This window comes from Protopterus annectens, chromosome 2.part1 (assembly GCF_019279795.1).
Source record: "Protopterus annectens isolate FY-2018-M chromosome 2.part1, PAN1.0, whole genome shotgun sequence".
NCBI classification, from domain to species: domain Eukaryota; kingdom Metazoa; phylum Chordata; order Ceratodontiformes; family Protopteridae; genus Protopterus; species Protopterus annectens.
The window spans coordinates 1,468,111,129-1,468,134,987 of NC_056729.1; the positions used below are offsets into that span (position 1 = coordinate 1,468,111,129).

Genomic DNA, 23,859 nt, shown 5'->3' on the forward strand with positions numbered 1-23,859 from the left:
GAAGGATACCACACCAGTCTTGAGTAGTGTGAAGTTTGCTTTAGAGAAGTTCTTCACTATGGTCTTTTGTTTGGGGTGGGGGCGGGATGTGGATTTCCAGTGAGATTAGTTTATGATCAGATCTCACCAATGAGGGATATACTTCGGTGTGGAGCATTTTGTCCCCATGTTTGTGACAATGAGATCTAGTATATTTTCTCCTCTCGTGGGAACAGTGACTAGCTGTTCCATGGCATTTGAATTTATGAACTCCAGGAACCGTTGGGCTAGAAAGTTAGGGCTTGAGTAATGTTCCCAGTCTATATTCGGGTAGTTGAAGTCACCCAATATGATGGTGTTTGGAGATACATTTATACCCTCCAGTGTCTTCAGGAAGGCTGTGTGGGGTTCCTGAGTTTGAGAGGGTGGCCTGTAGCATGCTACAATTTGTAGAGCAGTTTTGCCTATTGTTAGTTGCACCTGGATGGTTTCCGAAGCTTCATGCGTTGCCACCAACCTGGAGGTGTGAGTATCCTTTATGAATATGGATACACCCCCTCCTTTTGTGGAGTGGTCCGGGTTTTGGGGCCGGAACGCATGATATGAGGTAAAACCTAATAGTGCCGGGGTGCTCTCAGGAGCCTTGAACCAGGTTTCAGTTACAGCACAGACATCGATGTTCTCCATACTGAGAAGGGCCTCGAGTGCGTGCATTTTGAGATTTAGACTTCTGGCATTGAGCAGCATTACCCTCAATTTCTTGAGCCTTGCCTAAAAAAGGCACTATGGGGGTGGCAAGAGCCTTAGCCAATATCCGGAATCCCAGGGGTGACAGGTGCAAGCCGTCCCTTGCGAAGCAGCGTGGCTTGTCAAGCATGTCATCCCAGGCAGACAGACACTGGATCCCCTTTGAATGACACCAGACATTAAGCCAATTGTTAAAGCTGATCATCTTGTCTCTATATTGTGGCATCATTCTTGGTGAAGGAAGGATACTGCTCAGGGTTAGGGTCATACCTGCCTGGGCTACATAATCAGAGAGCTCCTCTATGTCTCTTTTCATGCAGTCCAGGGAGGTACATCTCAGGTCGTTCACACCAGCATGGACAATGACTGTGTCATATTTGTACTTGCTGTGGAGTGACCAGTGCTTGTGTTATGTGGCGGATTCTAGCGCCCGATAGGCAGCTTACTGTGACCCTCTCCTTGTTCAGCCTGGTGAGTGGGACGTCAGTGTGTCTGACTATGGAGTCACCTATGACAAGTATGTTTGGTGTTGTATTTGGCCTTAAGGGCTGTGACTGCTTTGCACACTGCTTTTGTGGTTTATGTGTTGCTTGTGGGGTGTCTTGAGGTAGCAGTTGTTTGGGTGTCTGCTTTGGAGGCCTCTGCTGTTTAGGTAAATTTTACTCAGAGCCTCCGAGTATGTCTTTGTGTGTTTATGTGTTTGATTCAGTGGAGTGGTAGCATTATGTGAGGCTGGTTTTGTGGTGTGAGTAGTTGCCTTCTCCTCCTGTCTGGTCTTGCCAGTCCTGAGTTGAGAGAGCTCAGCCTCCAGTTTGGCTAAATAGCTGCATCTCTCACAAGTATTTGTGTTATGTGGGAGGAGGAGAGGGTTGTCTGTGTACATGAGGCAGTTATAACATTGCCTCAAGATTCCCAGATTCACCAGCTGGACCGGAGAGGAGATTGACAACTGACCTTTGGACATGCTAGAATAATAATGGGAAATCCTTAATTGAAAACAAGGGCCAGTGGGGAGTGAGGGTGTAGTGCTTTTAATTTTTAGTGCTGACTTATATAATTGCTTTAGTGAGCAAGTGCCAGGTAACTTGAGTGCAATGTGATACAAGTAACTAAATGCAAAAACGACAAACAGTAACTTTCTTTCAAGTGAAACAAGGAAATAAGTACAGTAAGCAATGCAGATATCACTAGTGATCCACAGAAGCGCTGAGAAGTTGCGTATTAGGTGAATTAGCTTCCAGGGAAATAACAAGCAAACAAACAACAAGTATATAAACAAAGCTAGATTCAGTAGGCCTGGATCTAGTCTATGATAGAGCCCCTCAGCCTATTGAACGCTATTTCATCGGCCCCAAAACATCTAAACATGAAAATATCGAACATTCCCTCCAGAATCTACTCCAACCCTATCGCACCACCAGACCACTAAGATCCAGCAACAAAAATCACTTGCAGATCACTAAAGCCAATAACTCTGCTGGTGAAGCACTATTCTCTTGCACCATAGCCAAATTATGGAACTCACTCCCACCCACAATTACCTCCATACCATCATGCACCAACTTCAAAACTTTATTAAAAGCGCACCTAAAAACATGCTGGCTATGCCCTTGCAACTCCCACTCTAATATCATCCACCCCATCCAACTACTACCTTTCTTTCACCTCCACTAACTACCTTGATGATAGCAAGCTCAGATGCTCATAAGCCTAGTACTTATTATACAGCAGGAACTTCTCATTGTTACATTTGTTAAAGCCTGTTATGTACTTCACAGATAAAGATTCTAGTTGTCTACTGATGTACTATGTTCTTAATCTGTAAATATGTTGTAAGTAATTTCTATGTTAAATTGTTAATCACTATGTAATCCAATGTAACTACTGTCTGGTTATTTTACTGTGGAGCTTTTCTCCCCGGGCCTCCGCTGAAAATGCACCCACGTCCAGTCGGACACTCCCGGTCAACAAATTTAAATAAATAAATAAATAAATACATAAATAAATAAATTCAGAACAGCAAATTTTTTCCCATGGAAAAAATTTGCTGCTCCGAAACACATATACACAACACAAGCACATCAAACAAACAGCAACCACACACATACACTTAAATTCCTACATCTAACGCTACACTAAACTAAACATACACTATTATCTACCCACTTACCTTAACCCAAACCCTAACCCTAAGGTCCTTCACTATCACACACTCACCTAACCCACGTCCAAAACCTAACTCACTTAAACCACCCCTAACCCTAAAGTCTGTCACTATTGCACACATGCCTAACCCGCTCCCTAACCCTAACTCACTTAACCTGCCCCTAACCCTAACGTACAAACAATCGCACACTTACCTGAACCCAACCTGTAACTTTCCACCACAGCGCTAAGAATAGTGAAGCCACAGAAACAGCCAACTGAATTCTTTCCAGAGGAAAGAATTTGCTGTTCTGCAGCTTCGCTATTCTTAGCGTTCGCTGAATAGTGTTCGATATCAGAACATTCGAAATTTTAATACTTCGATGTTCTGATATAGACCCATTTAAATGGCCAGCCAGAAGAAAACACAGCACAAATGTCCCTTAATCTGACTGGTTATTCAGCAACAAAACAGACATCTGTGCTGCAGTGCTGTGGGTGCATTGTGTGTAACTTTCTTAGTAACAATACTTTTCGTGGTTCTAGTGGCATTCTGAGAAAGACAAAAAACAATATTTTTTCCAAAAGTACAGCAATATTTGTTTTGTTTTTAGCAGAGAGATAAACCAGACAAAGAATATGTATGACACTGCTGTGGGGCAACTGATTTGGCAGGACAACCAGTTAAGTAAGTTAATAATAATGGTGTTTAAACATTTGAAAATAACTCATATTACCTTATGCATGTGTATTTTTAAGCATTACATTTGTTCACAAAAAGCAGAGAAATCTAAAAAGTTACTATGAAGCCAGAGAAGGAAACACATGGTTAGAACTACACAAAAGGTTAAAGACATGCATGGATCTGATGCTTGTAAATACAAGTATTTTCCACATGGCAATCCTGTTTGTGTGTATAGAGTAAGCATAAATACTTTATCATTTTATCTTTGGAAAGTGTGAACAGAAGTATTGGAAGCACTGTACAGAGGGCTATAAAGAAGTGCTTTGCACTGTAGACGCCATGCAGTGAGCTACACAAATGGTGCTATAGGTGCAGAGTTAAAATTTTTATACAAAACTACAGTAGAAGCTCATAATCAAAATATATGATTAAGTTTCAAATAACAAACAAAACTGCATTAATTTGTCCTTGTTACTGAAACTCTTAAAAGTATTCATCTACCTGTAATGTAACTAAAACAAAATAGATGAAAAGGTAGCCTCAAAAGGGCAGAAATAAGCAGCAGCCTGCTCCCTTGAATATGTGAAATGCATGCCTATATTCTCAAAAGAAACAAACCAAAAACAGCATGTGCAAGATTACAAAGGCATTGGCAGGGTGGAGCAAAGGGCACTAAGGGTTAGGGGGTATAACTGACAGATGATAATCAATCAGTGTGAAGTACCTGCATTTAATGTCAGTATGAAAATGAATTCCAATACTGCTTTTGGAGGCAGGACTGACTCACTTTAGTGCTTCATGTGTGGTATAAATTGTAGCAAATGGTAGGAAGTAGTTTGCTACAGTTATAAAAGTAAAAAAAATAGAGATTTTTTTTTAGTCCTTAAGTATGAGTGGAGCTATCTTTTTTTTTCAATCCCAAATTTTCCCAGATCAGGGGATTGCACAAGGCATCAGAAAAACTAGCTACAGCTCTGTGGGGATATACCTAATTCCTAAAGCCAGCAAAATCTAAAATAAATTCCAATTTCTTTATCCTACATTCAGCTCCCAAATGACATTAGAAATGTTTTAAATCACAGATCATTCAATAAATAAATAAATTCTTCACCCACTTACTGTAACTTTCATACAGAAACTGTTTTTGAATCCCATTTATCTTCATCCACATTTATCATTATTGTTTATAACCTCATCAGCCATTCTATCAGTCACTACTTGTATCTTCACCTAAATCCTGACTATACGCTTGCTCAGAGGTGACCTTTGCCTAACATACAAGGCCATGTCAAACCCAGATTTGATGAATATGCTTCACCTCAAAAAATCTAGATCCGTCAGAGCCACAAGGGCGGGAGACTTAAACCTCGACACGGCTATTAATAGGACGTGCTGGAGGGATAGATTCATCACCCAAAGACTCCCTATGCTGTGGAATAAAATCCCGGTATATGTGAGGCAGAGCACCTCGCTGGCCTTGTTCAAGAGAAATCTTGACCAATGGATGGGAGATCGCAGATATACCCCAGGGATTACCTCAGTGTCACTGCTCAACAGAGGCACAGCAAAATAATGGGTATAGTTCCCCATACTAAAGGGGTGGCGTAAGCCACAAAACTATGGGCTAGGCTTGTAAATGCCCTCGGGCAGATAGCCTAGTATGAACCTATGAACCTATAAGAGACATTAAACAGAGGCCCCATCAGCTTGAATTTCTGGTACCTCCTTTGAATGTAAAAGATCCCATGGCACCTATCAAAAAGAATAGGGGTCCTTTATTTATATGCAAAAATAACTCTCATTTACAAAATATATACATATATACAAATGTACAAATATACAAATCTGTTTACCCATATTCATAATATCCTTTACAATCGTTAAATGTTCTTCCCTATTAGACTACCACTCCTTTTTCTATAACTACCATCTGACTTTACTTAACACTGTTGCTAAAATCCACTTTCCATTAAACTTTATTTAATTTACTTTCATTCCATATAACCCATATAACATAAAATAACTTTTTATCTTTTCTTTTAACATATTCTTTACTTCTAGTCTTATAATATCCATATTTAAACATATCCATGTTTATTTTATCCACTTCTTTTCAATATTAAAAAAAATTCTTACACAGTTTCCCAATAAGTTTTTTACTCTTACATTTCAAAAAGACGTGCTCCGTAGTTTCTTCTTCTTGACAAAGTAAACCTATTCTATCACTTTTCTTTTAAATGGCATATTTCCTTTTGCTGGCAATTTATTTATTACCAGTCTCAACAAAAAATCTTGACATTCTATTTTCTGATTATACCATTTGCTTCTTATTTTTATACCTTTAATTTTTTCATCTGTTAGATTTTCCCATGGTTTCACATAGCAAAGTTTTATTATTACATTCTTTTATCATACTTTTCTATCTTTTTCTATATAATCAATTTTTCATTTTCAAAAAAAAAATTGTTGTTAACATTTTTTCATTTATATACTTTTTCTTTTATATGTTTTTACCATACCCCAAACATTATCAGACTTATATTTATAGAGTTTTACTACTAATCTGTCATTTTTTTCATTTATCCACTTTAACACTTAAATTTAATAAAGCCAATACACTAATTAGCCACAAACCTCTTTTTTATTTACATACAAAACTCCTCTTTTTACTTGGTTTAATCTAGAAGCCCATATAAATGGAAACATACCAGAAGTAACTCCTTTTCAAATACTGTTGGCAACATAAATACACTTGCTATGTGTGCTATTTTTCCATCAGTACTGAATTTAGCAAATAGGCCTGTTTTCTGAATGATAATGTATATGTTCACCAGAAAAGACACTTTTGCTTTGTTTCCTCCATTGTTTTTTTTTTCCCCATTGAATTCTACTTAAACCTTTATTACCAAATTTTATATCTAACACAGACATTTAATTCACTGAAAAATATACATCCCCTGATCTTTACTAAATCACCTAAACCTTTACTTTTCTCTTTATTTAAAACCATCCCTATCATCTCTAGACACTCATTTCTGCAAATTATTACTCATTTTCTCCAAAATTATTTTTTCAATTATTATAATGTCATCTGCATACATTAAGAGAATTAGAATTCTTAACCCTTCAGGTGTTATACACCCCACCTCCTTCATTTTGTAATTTATTTCACCTACTATCACATTAATAACTAATGCAAAGAATATAGAGCTCACTGGACATCCCTGTCTTACACCACTCCTCATATGTACCTCTTAGCTTAACCAGCCATTTACAAGTATTTTCACTTTATTATTACTACAGGCTGAAATACAAAGTTGCCTAAATTTCTAACTTATATTGTATTCTTTCACTATCACCCCTGAGATTTCATGTCCAGTTGTGTCAAATGTCTTATTAAGGTCTCCTATCACAATTTTCGCTTCTTCTTTTCTGTACATAATATCATCCACAATTTCTCCAACTATCACTATTAACAATTCTTTTTTCTTGACCACCTTTCCCCTTCATACTATATATGCTATCTTCCATAGCATTCTCCATTTTAGTTTCAAATCTCTTTCATATTATTTTCTTAAAGATCCTATAATCATTATTATTCAGGTATCCAGTTTTTTAATTCTCTTGTATCTTCCATAAAACTTTCATGTAACCATTTATTCAAACTCTTTAAAAAAATGTTTTGCCCGACCCCTTAGTTTGCTATACATTTTATACCCTATTCCATTCTAGGGCTGCAGCCAAATCTATATTTACTTGTCCTAATACTTTGTGTAACTCATTTAAAGAAATCTATTTTTCTGTTAACATTTTATTTTCCATGTTTTTATCACTACCTTCATTTTCTTCAAACATTTCTTGCACATGCTGTACTACACTATTCATAATCTTTCTCTGAGTTCTTTCTGTTTCTCCTTTAACATTTTTTACTTCTCTCATTATACTACCATCTTATTTTACTAACCTCAAGTAACTCAATGCTTCTTCTCTTTTTCTTTGTAAAAAAATCTTTACTTAAATAACAATTCTTGCATTTTTTTCTTGATTTGTTCCATATTATTTTTCTTTGTCAAAGTACTTTCATAATGTTCTAAATCTTCCAAAGCATCATTACATGGTCTTTTTTCTTTCTCTACTTTTCATCATATTATCAGTGTAAAAAACAATTTTTTTATATTTTTCCCTAAATATCCACCATTTACACCAATTTTTAAAAAATGTTCTTATAGCAGTATGATCTTTCCATAATTGTATTACTAATCTCTTTCCTTCTTTATTCCATGCTTTCTCATTTATCCTTTTTATTCCTTGGCCTATTTTATATATTCTTTGTTTTCTTTTATCTCCAGCCATATTTCAAGATGATGAGAAAATCATGTTTCAGCTACCGCCACTTCTCCTATAACTAAAGCTTTTGATACTATAAAATAATCTATTTCAGTTCTATACATACTCCTTTTGTAAGTGTGAAACTGAGGGTTTTCACTTTATTCTTAGTGAGTTCACTATAGTACATTAAAGTAGAATAATAGGCCTGAAAATATAGAGTCAGGCTTGTGTTTTCATGTCTGCATTCAGTTTCAGGAAAATACAGTTCAATAGAAAGGAAAAGATAATCTTGCTGGCTAAGCATGAGATGTGCAGAAATAACAGTTCTCAGGGAAAGCTACAGAATGTTCCTTTCTCAAGGGAAAGATACGTGTACTTGCAATGGAATGCTAAATAAAGAACAGACAGTTGGCACTGTGAGGCACATGCAAGACAAGGCTTGAAAACCAAGGCAAAAGAGGTGTGTAAAACATTACAGGGTTTTAGTATCATTAGGAAATACTTTGGACACAGTCAGTTAAATCAGTTAAGTTAGTTTTTGGACTGATATGCAAAAGGTATCTGAAGTACAGACACTCAAGCCTGAGTACTGAGGTCAGGTCAAATATCCAGTGCTATTCAGGAGGAAAAGACTGTTTCAGTTGATATTATTCAGGAGAATCAGAATACAAGTGCAGAACCTTAGGCTATATTTATCAGCACTGTTACTGTTATCTAGCATTCCAGACTACACTGATATTCAGATATTGTTGATCTTTACTGTACATAATAAAGCATTCTTAACCAAACTACAGCTTTCAAATGTTATTGTGTAAAGTACAAGAAGACTTGGCCCATAAAGGAGAGACTGGTACTTGTTCAGTACAAGTTTGGGGAAGTAACAGATAAATATATGCATTCCAGTCTCATTCCAGTATACTATGGTCTTATCAAATCTTTCAGTAAGTCCATAAATTTTTATCCCAAAGTTTTAACTTACAGCATTTTATACCTTCTAACATTTTTCTTGTATCATTTCCTCTCTTTTTACACTTGCCTCAAATCACAATTAAAGTCTCCTGTTATTAAAATGAACATATTTAATACTACATAGTCTAAAATCTGATGAAATAAGCTTTACCTTTCTTTACAGTTCGAATAAGCATATAAAGTTATAATTGTATATACTAGTTCTTTCCATTTATACATCTAACATTGTTAATCTTCCCATTTTTGCTAAAGTTACATGTAACACCTTTACTGTATTTCTACAGAATAAGGCTATTCCAGAAAAGACCTAATTTCCCAAATCTCAAATTATCTTTCCTCCCCACAGTTTGTAATCTTTCTTCAATTGTTAAAAATCTTGACTTTTAATACAATTACATCTATGTCACACATATTACACACTCCATAATTCATGTTCTTCTTACTATATTCTTAATACTGTTTACATTTGCAGAAAGTACTCTCATTTTTTTCCCCTTTTCCTTAGATTCATGGTTTCATAAGTTCATAGCTAATTCGTAGTCTAGCTTTCTTAACAGGCCATTCTAAGCCTAACCAATTTCTTCCTCAAAGGTGAGAATCAAACACTGTATCTTGTGTCGGTGAGTCAAACACTTTAAGCATTATACCAGACCCCATTCTTTAACTGTATATATTCTTTTTAATCAACTTCCTGTCTTCTTTTGTACTTATCCCTTTACACTTTGTCTTTTACTCTTTTTTTTTTCTTTTACTACCTACCAGTTTATGTCTTCTTCATCACTTATTTCAGAACCTTCTTCTACGCCCGCTAATTTTTCTTCTATTTGTACTACTTCTGCAGTTTCCTCTATTTGTTCCTTTTCTTCTCTTCCATTTTTCACTTTTCTTACTGTTATTTTCATTTTTGCAATCCAACCATAAATATGCAATTGTGTTACACTTCTAACATTTTAATTCACATTTAATTTTGCATCATCATTCTCCACAAATATAGCATTTTTTGAAACAGTTCCTTATCAAATGTCCTTCTTCTCTACCAAAAAAAGTCTTTTGGGTTGTCCCCAGTATTTTAGACCACCACTATTCCCCTCCACATTTATCATGCTTAGAGCATGTATATTTCTCCTCTTTCAATCAATTTTCAACACATTACAATCCCAGCCACCAGTCCATAAACCCTTTTGTCATAAACCTTTGCAATGTCCAGTACTTATTTACACAACACTTTCAAATGTACTTTCAAGGTCTCAGTTTCTACCACTGCTGGAAATTGTACATGCATTTTCTTTTTTTGTTTCCCTGTTAAATGCTTTTATCACATAAAGATGCCATGGATCATAGGAGATTACTAGACTAATGGCCCTGGAGCCCTTACAAGCCTAGTCAAGAGTTTATCCCCCCCCCCCACCAAAAAAAAAAAAAAAAAAAAACTCAGTCAGCACTTGTTGCCCCTGTCATTGAGGGACAAAGGCAGCAACCCCAGGATAAATTGTTTTCCATCCACTCATCAAGACTGCGTTTGAAGAGGCTCAGTGAGGTACTTTGACATGTATGGGAAGTCTATTCCAGAGACGGGGCAGCCTCTGGGAGACAAATCTGTGTTTCCAGCAGGTTTTGCTGATGTCGAATATTAGATTTAGGCCTACTGAGCGGGATTTGTGACGAGTTAGATTTATGGATATGGAGCATCTCCAGTAGGGTAGGGTCTAACATTGCCTTGTAGGCAAGACACACCTCACCTCTGAGCAAGCTGTAGGATACGGAATAGAGTGATAGTGATTTAAGCCTGTCTGCATAGGATAGGTGTTGGAGGCCATGGATTCCCTTTGTGAGGTATTTCTGTGGCCTTTCCAGTTGGTGCAGATGTTTGGAAAGGTACATACCAAATGGGGCATTATACTCAATTACAGGTCTAATAAGGGAGGAGTACAGAGAAGGTAAAAACATCCTTTTTTTTCTGCATGCAATCCATTTACTTATGAGATGAACCAAGTAAAAGGCTTTTCTGATCACTGCCACCACATGATGGTTGAATGTGAGATTGCTGTCAACTTGAGTACCAAGGTCTCTCACCACAGGCTGTGTGCTTATGGGGTTGTCATTGATGTGGTAATCAGTAGGGGCCGTGTTTTTGCAGAGGGCTACAGTCTTTCTTTTTTTCATATTATACAAGAAAGTTTTCCATAGAAAAGACAGTCTCAAACATAATGTCACAAAATGCCTCTTTGTTAATAACAATAAATGCTCTTACCTCATGTGCTTTTATCCATAAAGGAGCTATTAAATTATCCCACACTTCATACCTCTCCATTTATTTGTCTTCTTTATTTTGAATCTTTATCACATACGTCAGTTTTTCATTTTCTTCTGCTTTGTTTTCTGCTACTCTCCAAATGTTTTTTTTCTTTTTGTCTTAACAAAATTATAGTTGAACATTTGAGCTTCCACTGGAACTTCCATAGCAGTTTATACTTTCACCTACTTTCCCAGGGAACACTTACCAAGCCACACCATATATTCAACCCCATTTCAACCACCGAAATGAAGAGGACACATTCCTTACCTCAAATAGCACAAGCAACATCCACTTTCCCCAGTATAACTGTTAAGACAATTTGCCCAATAACTTAATGCTTCTCAGTAGTTCATATAACTGAGCAAGTCTATTTGCTGACAGACTAGTGCCCATTTTCTCACCTCCCAGTATCGATGGCAAACATTTTCCCAGAAGTCCAGCGGTCCCATCAATTCACCCAAACCCTCTCCAAAATCCCTCATTATTCCCAAAATAAGCAGAATCGCTGCACTGTCAAGCAAAAAAGTATGTTAACATCTGTGAAGATAGGTGAAGGCTGCCAGCCTAACTAGATAGAATTTTGTAGATAATTCTGCCATTTGTAAATATTAATGTAAGCCACAGACTTGTTCTCTTAAATGTGAAAAGACTGTATTGGATGTTGAGCTGAAAAAAATGTAACAACAGTGCACTCTGCTGTAGGAAAGCTGAAAAGTCAAGCATTGTGAAATTCTTTGATCTAAAACTCGGAGCCGAGATGTCTAGAGGGAGACGTTCTGCCTATTGTTGTGAGGCCACAGTTGATGGCTAGAATTTACATGTATAATTTCTTTTTTTGCTCTGGCTTCCTGACCAGCTGCAAGATCAAAAGGGTTATTAACTGCTGAGTTTCTGTTAGCCTGGGAATCAGAAAGGAATGATGTAATCTGAAATGAACCAGTGGCACTGTGTTATCAATTTAAGGAGAGAAACAATGAGAGCATTTGAGCATTTGTCTTGAGAACATCCAACTCACCAGCACTCTGCCTGTGTTCTATATGTAAGTTTCTTTTAGAACTGTGTTTTCTCTTAGATATAGCTAGGAAATAGGAATATTAGACTAGTTTGTTTTTCTGTGATGCCAGAAGTTTTCTACTGTGTCATTTTAAACATTAATTTTAAACATTTCTCTGTAATCTATGAACTCTTGACTAGCACTTTGTAGTAAGAAGGGTTGCCTTGTGTTTTTATTGTTTATTATTAAATATTTTTAAACCTTTCAACTGTGGCTGTTTTTTGTAGAGATAGATTGAGCTGTAGAGTACATTGCATGTATACAGTGATACTGGCCAAGCCACTCCAAATACGCCTTGCTGTTCAGTTACACTTACCACTTGGATAATAATATTGCACAGTATAATTGGACACCCTTTCATAATAGCAGATAAATATTAGTGGGTGGTGGCAAGTGGTACTACCATATAGTCTGGGTAAAAGTGGTACAGCTGGGGAACCTGTGCCAGCCTTCCCCAGGAGTGTCTGTGCAGTTGTATATAGCTCTTATCTCAAAGTGTGTGTGTGTGTGTGTGTGTGTGTGTGTGTGTGTGTGTGTGTGTGTGTGTGTGTGTGTGTGTCAGCTACTTGGGCAGGGACACGAAGCATTGGTTGGACAGAGAGGGTGCTGGAGGTTTTAGCTTGCCCACTAGGCTGAGATCTGGACCCTTTAGCTGTGCCAGTGGGGAGTCTTATCTGACTGTGATCTATGTGTGCTCTTAAGGGAAATTGCAATTTACTGTGTGTATATTTGTTATCCTTCCCTATGTGGATGCCCCTCACTGGTGTTAGTGGTAAGGATTGAGGCTCTTTGACTGCTGGGCCAGTGCACATTGTCACATATTAATTGTTTGGCAGTGGTGGGATATCCACACCACATAAAACTTGAATGGCAAATACTAATTATCTTGTAGTGGTTTGGGTAGTGTGAATTCCTGTAACTTGTGTACAGTGATCGCTGAAGGTGTTTTTTTTTTCTCTAAATCAGCCACGCAGTGAATACTGAGAGTTCAGATCACAATTGTTTTATTTCTTTGGTTAGCTTAGTCAGGGAGAGCAGGCAAGCATGTCAGCAGAGGAGTATGGAAAGATGACAAGGAGACAGCTGGCTGAGATATGCCAGGCTAGGGGACTGGTGCACGGAAACCTGACTAAGGCAGGCCTAATTCTAGCCTTGGTCACAGCTGCATCAGAAAACAGCAACCAGGAGGATGATCAGACTGGCAGTGGAGATGTACCACACTCAGAGAATGGACAGGTCAACCTTTCTATGGAGGACTCAAAATCCATCTGGAGCTAAAGAGACTTGAATTGGAGGCCAAGTGCGTGGAAACAGAAGCAGCAGAGAGACTGAGGCATCTAGAAAGTGAGGACAATGAGAAATTGCGACGTTTGCAGGCTGAGGAGAATGAAAACCTGCTATACCTGGAAGCTGAGAAAAACGAAAGGCAGAGGCAGCATGAAAAGGAGATGCTGGCTCATCGCCAGAGTCATGGAGGTAATGGGGAAGGGAGTAACCGGACCACAGAAGCACAAAAGGTCAGTAAACTTCTTCCACAGTTTACAGAAGGGGATAATTTTGATGCTTTAATTCGTATGTTTGAGAGGATATGTAAACAGTATGTTTACCAAAGGCTCTGGGTACAGTTATTGACCCCCATACTCCATGGTAATCCTATAACTGTGTTGTCTAAACTTGCTGATTGTGAATATTTTGATTATAGTACTGTTAAGAACTGTTTGTTAGAATTTTTTAAGTTAACACCTGAAACTTATAGGAAAAAGTTTCATGCGCATAGACACAAGGCAGATGAAATCGTGTGTGAATATGTTGCTGAACTGAGCACTTATTTTCATAGGTGGGTGAGTGAATGTCAGGTCACCATTTTTGAAGGGCTGGCAGACTTTTTGGTGAGGGAACAAGCCCTTAGCACTTTGCCTGAGGACATGAGGATCTGGTTAACGGACAGACAATGTGCTACTTCACATGAGTTGGGGAAGAATTGAGACCTATACCTAGCAAGCAGGGCATCCCTGCACAGCAAAGGGACCTCCAGTACTGCTCAGGGGTCTAAAGGAACCCATGGTGGGCAGCACAGACTGCCCCAACAGAATCTGCCAGTATCAGGGGAAGCCATTAGTCAAGGTACACATCCAGGACTGAGGGTTAAATGTTCTGCATGCTACCAGTGGGGCCATGTGGCACACAGATGTCCATCGAGGAAAGATGAGGAACAAAAGGTGAGAAAGCCAGTAAGTGGGAAAGACAAAATGCCAATAGTAGTTTGTCTCGAGACAACCCCTGCAGATGTCCAGATAGGGAAGGATTTTGATGAGGCAGTACCATGTGCTCATGCAGTTGCATGCAGTCAGGCTTGGAGATGAGCATGAGAGTCTGGTAGCCTGGGGGAGACCCAGACAGACTGCATACTTGCAGCCAGGACTGGTGAGGTGGTTACTTCAGGGAGGGAGCTACCTTGTAGCAGTGAGACTGAAGGTGAGCCACAGCTGCTTGTGGGTACTGATGTTCCCTTGTACAGAGTGAATGCAAAGGAAGAGGTGAGTAGTAATTCCCAGGCTGACAGTGAAGCACCACTGTCAGAGGATGCTAGACTTCCTGTGGAAGGGGAGCTGGGAAGGGTTACAAAGACACGGTTGAGACAGGCGCAGCTCTCAGACCCTACAATTCAAGGCCTGAGGCAGGTAGATAGTGAGGCACCTGATTATCAAGGGAAGGGGTAATCTATATACTAGGACAAAGGGTTACTGTATAGAGAGTGGACCCCTGAGGGAGGGCTAGAAGGTGAGAGGGTACAGCAGTTGGAAGTGCCTAGAGTCTACCATCTGGCACTTCTAGCCATAGCCCATGATATTCCCTTTGCAGGTCATATGGGCATAACACATACAAAGAGACGTATTATGTAGAACTTCTATTGGCCTGGAATTTCCAGAGATGGCACAGGGTACTGCAGGACCTGTGAGCAGTGCCAAAAGGTAGGCAAGGCAGGAGACAAGATGAGAACTCCTTTGATGCCTTTGCCTGTGATTGAGGAGCCATTTCAGAGGGTAGCTACGGATATTGTGGGGCCTCTGAGTACACCAAGTTCCACAGGTAAAAGGCATATTCTAGTGGTAGTCGATTATACTACAAGATACCCTGAGGCAGTTGTTTTGTCCTCTATTGAGGCAGAAAAGATGGCAAATGTTTTGTTACAGATTTTCAGCAGGATAGGTTTCCCAGAAGAAATACTGACTGACAGAGATGCTAATTTCATGTCAGAACTGCTGGCTTGTCTGTGAAAGTACTGTGGGGTGAAACACCTGAAGACCACCCCCTACCATCCCCAGACTAATGGTCTTGTTGAAAGGTTAAACTCTACACTCAAGTCCACGCTACTGGCATTTGCAGACCAGTTTAAGAGGGAGTGGGACAAATATTTGCCCCATCTATGGTTTGCTTACAGTTTCCCCAGGAATCAACAGGTTTTTCACCCTTTGGTTGCTGTATGGGCAGAGGGTGAGGGGACCTCTAGACTTAATTTGAGATGCGTGGGAAGGTGAGTGTGAATCTCACAAGGAGTCTGTTGTGGCATACGTGCTAAACCTCAGGATAAGGCTCAGGGAACCCATGGGCTTGGCCTAGGAGAACCTGGCAGAAGCCCAACAACAGAAAAAGGTCTGGTATGACAGGAATGCTTGATCTAGAGAGTATGCTGTAGGGTAGCAGGTAATTGTTCTCATTCCTGTCAGACACAACAAGCTGCAAGCAGCTTGGGAGGGACCCAACAAGGTGGTAAGAAAGGTAAGTGACTACATGGTAGAACTGCTAGGGAGGAGCACAAATTGTACCACGTTAACATGATGAAACCTTACCATGACAGGGAGGCCCTTGTGCTGAGCATTTGCAGTGGATTGCAGGAGGAGTCTGAGGGAGATCTGGTGACTGATCTCTTCAGTGAGGCTCGGACTGACACCTCAGTGGAAGGGGTAGCAATGACCCAGAAGCTATCTCCTACCCAGGTTCAAGAAATCCGAGCAGTGTTACAGGAGTTTGGTAACATGTTAATTGGGAAACTAGGGTGCACCCACCTGGTGCATCGCCAGATGGATACAGAACCCTAAAGGTCTATTAGGCAGGCCCCTTACAGGGTGCCTGAGAGATTCAGACAGACTCTGAGGGAGGAGATACAGGAAATGTTGGAACTAGGGGTAAATAAATAGTCCAACAGTCTCTGGGCCTCCCCAGTGGTGCTGGTGCCAAAGAAGGATGGCAGCACCAGGTTCTGTGTGGACTACAGGAAATTAAATAGTCACACAGAATCAGATGCCTACCCCATGCCCAGGACAGATGAGATCCTAGAGCAGCTGGGTGGGGCTAAGTATCTTTCAACTATTGATCTTACCAAGGGTTACTGGCAGGTGCTCTCGACTCCCAGTGCTAGACAGAAGTCAGCCTTTGTGACTCCTTTTGGTGTATATGAGTTCACAAAGATGCCCTTTGGGATGAAGAATGTCCCTAGCAACTTTCCATAGGCTGGCAGATCATTATCCTAGCAGGAGCACAAGGGTTTGCCCTTGCTCACCTAAACGATTATTGCCATCTACAGCCATTCCTGGCAAGAGCACCTTCAACATGTTAGGGAGGTGCTGGGCAGACTACAGAGGGCAGGGTTGACCATTAAGCCCAGCAAATGTCAGGTGGGTATGGCAGAGGTCTCCTATCTGGGACACAGAGTGGAGAGTGGTAAGATCAGGCCAGAATCTGCTAAAGTGGAAGCTATTCAGGCATGGCCTGCACCTGTTATCAAAAAGCAGGTGAGGGCATTCTTAGGGACAGCAAGGTACTACAGAAAGCTCGTTCTCAGTTATAGCACCATAACTGCTCCCCTCACAGACCTGACAAGGAAGAACAGGTCAGACAAGGTAGTGTGGACCACAGCACATGGGCAGGCATTCCAGAAGCTTAAAGAAGCTTTGGGAGGACCCGCTGTGTTAGTCAGTCCAGATTACAGCAAAGAATTTGTTGTGCAGGTGGATGCGTCGAACCATGGGGTGGGGGCTGTACTTAGCCAGATTTCTTCAGAGGGAGAAGAGCACCCAGTGGTTTATCTCAGTCATAGGCTCCAACCCAGGGAGGAATGCTATGCAGTTGTAAAAAAGTAATGTCTAGCCATAGTGTGAGCAATGCAAAAACTTCAGCATTATCTGTATGGAAGAAAATTCACTGTAGTGATGCATCACAATCCAATAATATGGTTAAACAGAGCCAGCCAGCAATATGTCAAGTTGCTAAAATGGACCCTAGGGTTGCAAGCATATATGTTAGTGCAGCACCGCAGTGTGATTAGCAATGCCAATGCAGATGGGCTCTCAAGACAGGAATGGGGTAAGGTATACTCTTAAGACCAAACTGTCTCGAGCAACGTTTCTCAAGGGTCACTTGAAAAACTAGCTTTACTTCTCCGGGGAACAGATGTGTGAGGATAGGTAAAGGCTGGCAGCCTAGCTAGATATAATTCTGTAGATAATTCTGTCATTTGTAAATATTAATGTAAGCCACAGGCTTAAATGTGAAAAGACTGTATTGGAGGTTTAACTGAAAAAATGTAACAGTACACTCTGCTGTAGGAAAGCTGATAAATCAAGCATCATGAAATTCTTTGATTCATAGGTTGGTACTAGGCTACAGGGTCCTAGGGCCTATACAAGCCTAGCTATAACAATTCCCTAGCTATTTCTTCCCACAGTATTTACTTCCCTGGGCCCCTGTTTAATAGGGCGACTGACGTGATCCCCAGGGTAAATTTCCTATCTCCCTTCCAGTCATCAAGGTTCCTTTTGAATAGGGCCAAGGAGGCGCTCTGCTTGACATGTATAGGCAGTCTATTCTAGAGTATGGGGAGTCTCTGAGTCAGGAACCTATCCCTCCAGCATGTTTTGTTCATTGTGATGACAAGGTTTAGGTCCCTGGAGCATGTGGCTCTGATGGATTGGGATTTCTTTAAATGTAGTATGTCCAACAGCTCTGGGTTTGACATGGCCTTGTATGTTAAGCAGAGATCACCTCTGAGTAGACTATATTGCAACAGAGTATAGCTGGAGGTTTTTTAGTCGGTCAAGCATAGGGCATCTGCTTTAGGCCTGGGATTCTTTTAGTGAGGTGTTTCTGCAGCCTTTCCAGTTGCTGCAGATGTCTTGTGAGGTACATACCAAAATGGGTGTTGTACTCTATGATGGGTCTAATAAGGGATGAGTACAGTGGGACAAAGACCTTTTTTTTTCTGGATGAAAAGCCCTTAGTGATGAGGTGCGCCACATACAAGGATTTCCTGACTGTTGTGGTGATTTGGTTATTGAAGGTGAGACCACTGTCCACCTGTGTTCATAAGTCATTTATCACAATTTCAGTGTTTAGTGTACTGCCACCTATGTGGTAATGCATGGGTAAATGGTTTTTCCCAAAGGGATGATCTAAAACTTGGAGTAGAGCTGTCTAGAGGGAGGCATTCTGCCAATTGTTTTGAGGCCAGAGTTGATGGCTAGAATTTACATGTATAATTTATTTTATTGCTCTTGCTTCCTGACCAGCTGCAAGATCAAAAAGGCTATTAACCTCTGAGTTTCTGGGAACCAGAAAGAAATTATATAATCTAAAATGTATAAGTGGTACTGTGTTATCAATTTAAGGAGAGAAAGAATGACAGCATTTGTCTTGAGAACATCCAACTCACAAGCACTTGGCCTAAAATAAACTTGCATATAGAACACAGAACTGTTTTCTCTTAGATACAGCTAGGAAATAGGAAGATTAGATTAGTTTGTTTTTCTGTGATGTCAGAATTTTTCTACTGTATTATTTTAAACATTTATATGTGATCTCTGAATTCTTGACTAGCACTGTGTAGTAAGAACTGTTGTCTTGTGTTTTTTATTACTTATTATTAAATATTTTGAAACCTTTCAACTGTGGCTGTTTTTTTGTAGAGATAAATTAAGCTCTAGAGTGCATTGCGTGCATATAGTGATACTGGCCAAGCCATTCCAAATAAGCCTTGCTGTTCAGTTACACTTACCATTTGGATAATAATATTGCACACTACAATTGGACACCCTTTCATAAGGCCCTTTTAGTAGTTGATAAATATTAGTGGGTGGTGGCAAGTGATACTACCGTATAGTCTGGTTAAAAGAGGCACAGCTGGAGAACTTGTGCCAGCCTTCCCCAGGACTGTATGTGTGGTTGTATATAACTCTTATCTCAAAGTGTGTGTGTGTGTGTGTGTGTGTGTGTGTGTGTGTGTGTGTGTGTGTGTGTGTGAGCTACTTGGGCAGGGACACGAAGCACTGGTTGGACGGAGAGGGTGCTGGAGGTTTTAGCTTGCCCACTTGGCTGAGATCTGGACCTTATAGCTGGGCCAGTGGGGAGTCTTATTGGGGATATGGAGAGAAAGGGAGAGACCAGTCCCAGACGGACTGTGATCTCTGTGTGCGCTTAAGGGAAATTATACTTTACTGTGTGTATATTTGTTATCCTTCCCTATGTGGATGCCCCTCACTGGTGTTAGTGGTGAGGATTGAGGCTCCTTGATTGCTGGGCTCGTGCACGGGTGACACATCTACTTTAGAAATTTTGGAAATTTGCAGGTGTGGGGAGCAACCTTCCTTCCAATGAAAATACCTGCACGACTAAACACATGGGTGAAAGGCCCAAGATTACTAAGGATACAAATCTTAACATTATTCACACAGGTTTTATATTTTGCTTTGACAAGCTTCTGCAGAATGATGACATTTAATGTCGAGTTATTACTTGGTATAAACAGCATGTTGTGATGTAGTTCTGATACAGATTTCATTATTCACTACTCCATATGGATTTCTTACTTCTTGACCTTCTTTTTAGCACTAGTATGTTCAATTTATCAATAACACAATACTACTACTAATTCTACCAATAACAACCTGTTAACTTCTGGGGTCTCATGAGGTTAACATGGTCAAGCAAATATGGTGAAACATATAAAGTAATAAGGAAAACAAATCATGGGCAGGAGAAAGTTGTCTCTAAAGGTTGCTGCAGAAAAAGCATATTAAATACAGTTACAGCAGTAACATCTTGATAGGTAAGTACCAGGCTAGCTGCCCATGTGGGGCATTTTAAGCCCAACTCTTTCGGCTTTTCCCGGTTAGGGGTCACCACAGCAGAATTTCGGCCCACTAATGATTGGCAGTTGATTTTTACGGTGCTGACTTGTCAGCTCGATGTCCAACCTTCAAAGAAGGCACACCCATTCATGCACACACCTACCTGCATGCCTTTAGATGTCACTCGACCGCGGGGAGGACATGCAGACTCCACACAGAAGGCGCTCCAGCCGAGAATCAAACATGAGAACGTCTTGCTGTGAGGCGACAACAGTAACCACTGCACTACCACGGCTAATCCATTTTAAGTCTAACTAATTACTCTCAAAGGTGTACAATCAAACCCTGCACTTTGTATCTATGAGGTAAATACCTTAACCATTAAGCCAACAAGAAGTCTTCCATACTACCATCCCTCTCAACTGCTTAGAGCAAGAAATATGGACAAAGCCATAAATAACGGGAGAACAAAGCCCCAAAAATAGGGACAATTTTTAAAGATTGCTCTTACAAACAAAGAAATTTGACAGAATAACAGGTTTTAAATTATCATGAATTTTCTGAAGGGGATGAAGTCTGAAACTCAAATGTCTGTTGTTATTTTTTGAGTTTAGCCCTTAATGATTTGCTAATAATTTGTCAGAAAACCAAAATTTTATAAACAGACCAAAAATATGAGGTGAAAATCTGGACATTCTGCAAAAATATGGACAGTTGAGAGGTATGCATACTATCAAGGAAATAATATTTAATTACCGATTAAAGTAATAAGATTGGGCTACAGAAAAACCACATAACTAGTTTATGGGATTATAATAGCAGTATGAGAGATCAGAATGCATTGTGGATGGTTGACTAGGTTTGGGGGGGGGGGGTTGCAGTGGAGTATGATGCCAAAACAAAACACTACCAGGGATGACTGTTACAGAAAGGTGCTGAAGTTAATAAACAAGGTGACCATGGAGTTATTTTCAGTTTTTACTGCTGTCATAATTAGGCTACTGGCATGGACTGGCTATATCACAGCAATCCCTGCATAAACACAATGTGTATTAGCAGCTGAATTCCCAGTATATCACTACGCATAAGACCATTTTTAATGTCAAACTAGGAACAGCATAACTCATGCTGTGGTTTGCATGTAGTCTTCCATTTTATTAAAGCTTGGGTATATAAAAAATGTGCAAAACATTGATGTGTAGGCACAAAACATTTGTGTTGTCCTGTGTATATATGTTGCTGTGTGTTTGCAGTGCAACTTACTTGTATTAAAACCAAAATAATCTTTACCTTAAAATTGTGCTAATCCTTTTTTGTGTGTATAGTCAAAATAAGGGCGACACTGCATAACACTGCAAACCTGGCCTCTCTTCTCAAGCAGAATGCCTACTGAGAAAAATCTGTTTGTGACCGACTCATAAGCAAGTCAGTCTATCTACCAAGATATCCAGACATTTCTATCAGCTAAAGCGCAGCAGAGTCGTGTGAAAATGATGATGATGATACTACTACCACTACAGCTCAAGTTACTGTCTTTACAATGACAAGGTACATCAAAAGAAGACATTTATTCATAAGAAAATGTCATACATACTACCATCATAATTTCACTTACACTTCCAATATATTGATTTAATTTTGTTAACTGGTAAAGCTATGCATTGAAAATTTTTCCCTTTATTTTCTAGAATTCCCAAAGATAATAAGATGTGCTCCCTACCCATACTTGTTCTCCTCCACGATCTGACTCTTACTCTGGAACACTGAGTTAAAGAAACAAAAAGTATACAGGCTCAGTTTACAGCTGCAGTGCATACACCATTACTTGCTGGCAAGATTTTACTAGGCCAAGAGCTGTTCACTAACCACAAACTAAAACACGAGGAAACATCATGATATCTGAAGATTCTAATGTGTACAGGTAAGAACAGCTGCTATGTGAGCTACAGCAAAGCAGACACAGTGTTCATCTTTCTTGCCACATGAAAAAAGATACTCAGATGAGAAGAAGAACCCTTGACAACTCAACACAGATATGTTTCTCGAACGCACCCTGGTGACTTCTATTTGCTACGGATAAGTTTGTCCCACCAGGCTTTAACATTTTAGTGTCACTAATAGAAAATAGGTTCTGAATCTGTCACTTCAGTAATCAACACCCTGCTGGCAGAAGAAGATTGTTACAGTAAAGCTGACAGCTGAATGGAGTTGTTTTCATTGCTGTTCTTGTCTTGAAAGCAGGGGGTATGTTGCAAAAGGATGAAAGCAATTACCATGCATAAGTGGTTTAGGAGAAATGCTGCTGTTGCATTATAAAATCAGGAGAAGGTGAAATACTTAGGAATGAGAGTGCTCCCACAGCCCTGCAATTTGTTTAATTTCAGTTACTTTAAGAAATGTGAAACAGTGGGTTTATTCTACAAAAAAAAAAAAAAAAAAAATCTCAACTGTTCCCAGCAAGGGCTAACCTCAAGGAAGAAACGTACATATTACACCAAGTTCCCATCCCCCAAAAGCAGCAAATCTGAATTGTGTTGATCTTTGACACACAGTTACAAACTCTAAGATGGTGAGTTGCTGTGTTACCTCTAGTAATAATGAGATTAACACTTGTATTAAACAGAAAAAATAAATTATATGCAGTGGCAGTTACTTAATACGTGTGTTCTAAATTCAAACAGGAAATGTAATATTTGCTTTGGGGGCAGTAGCAGTATTAAAGAAAATGTTTGCAGCAGCTTTTATTAATAATGAAGGAAGGGTCTTTTAATATCCTATTACCTGTGTATGCATACTGCACTAAAGCCCACAGTGCGTTTGGATCCACACCTTCCATCTTGATTTCTTCTTGCTTTGCCTCCCTGACATCATTAGTAAACATTGCAGCAAAGTAGTCTGAAACGGATGAAAGAACCAGCCTACAAGAGAAAGGAGGGAAGAGAAAAAATCAAGTGCTTTAGCTAAACAGAATTTCTGTGAACGATGTTTCACCATGCTTTCCTTTGAAGGTACACTGCAATAAAACCATTTTGGGTTGGACAAACTCTTACATGTTCTGGCTCTTCTCAATGAGTAACAGGTTACTTTTACACACACACACACACACACACACACACACACACACACACACACACACACACACACACACACACACACACACAAAAAACAAAAAACCCTCTTCATTCAGTACTGCAACACTGTTCTATCCTTAGAACTGTTTGTAATAGCACTTCTCTTGCTCTCTCTCTCTGTCTCTGACTCGCACACACACGTACACACTCACGCACACACATACTAGTTTTAAATTGCACATTATTATAAGAAAGCAGATGACAAGTGCTAAACACTCAATCACCACTTTTGCTCTTAGACACCAAACTCGCCTCCAAAGCAATCATTATCTCAACAGACTATGACATGAAATATGTTTTTGTCGGCTGGTTGACAATGACAAACTCCTGCAAGGTTCCGCTTCTGCAAGAAAATACAAAAAATAAAAGATAATGCATATCACACAGTTGCTATTCATGCA

General features: G+C 39.6%; 1 protein-coding gene across 2 annotated transcripts in view; it reads right to left on the reverse strand.

Moving 5' to 3' along the window:
• Positions 1–23,859, reverse strand: part of KLHL5 (kelch like family member 5) — a 1,925,884-nt gene that overhangs the window by 685,735 nt on the left and 1,216,290 nt on the right. For both annotated transcript variants that reach the window (XM_044062938.1, XM_044062939.1), the window contains exon 3: positions 23,109–23,245. In XM_044062938.1, coding sequence (XP_043918873.1) covers positions 23,109–23,245 — 137 coding nt within the window. The remainder of the gene's footprint in view (positions 1–23,108; positions 23,246–23,859) is intronic.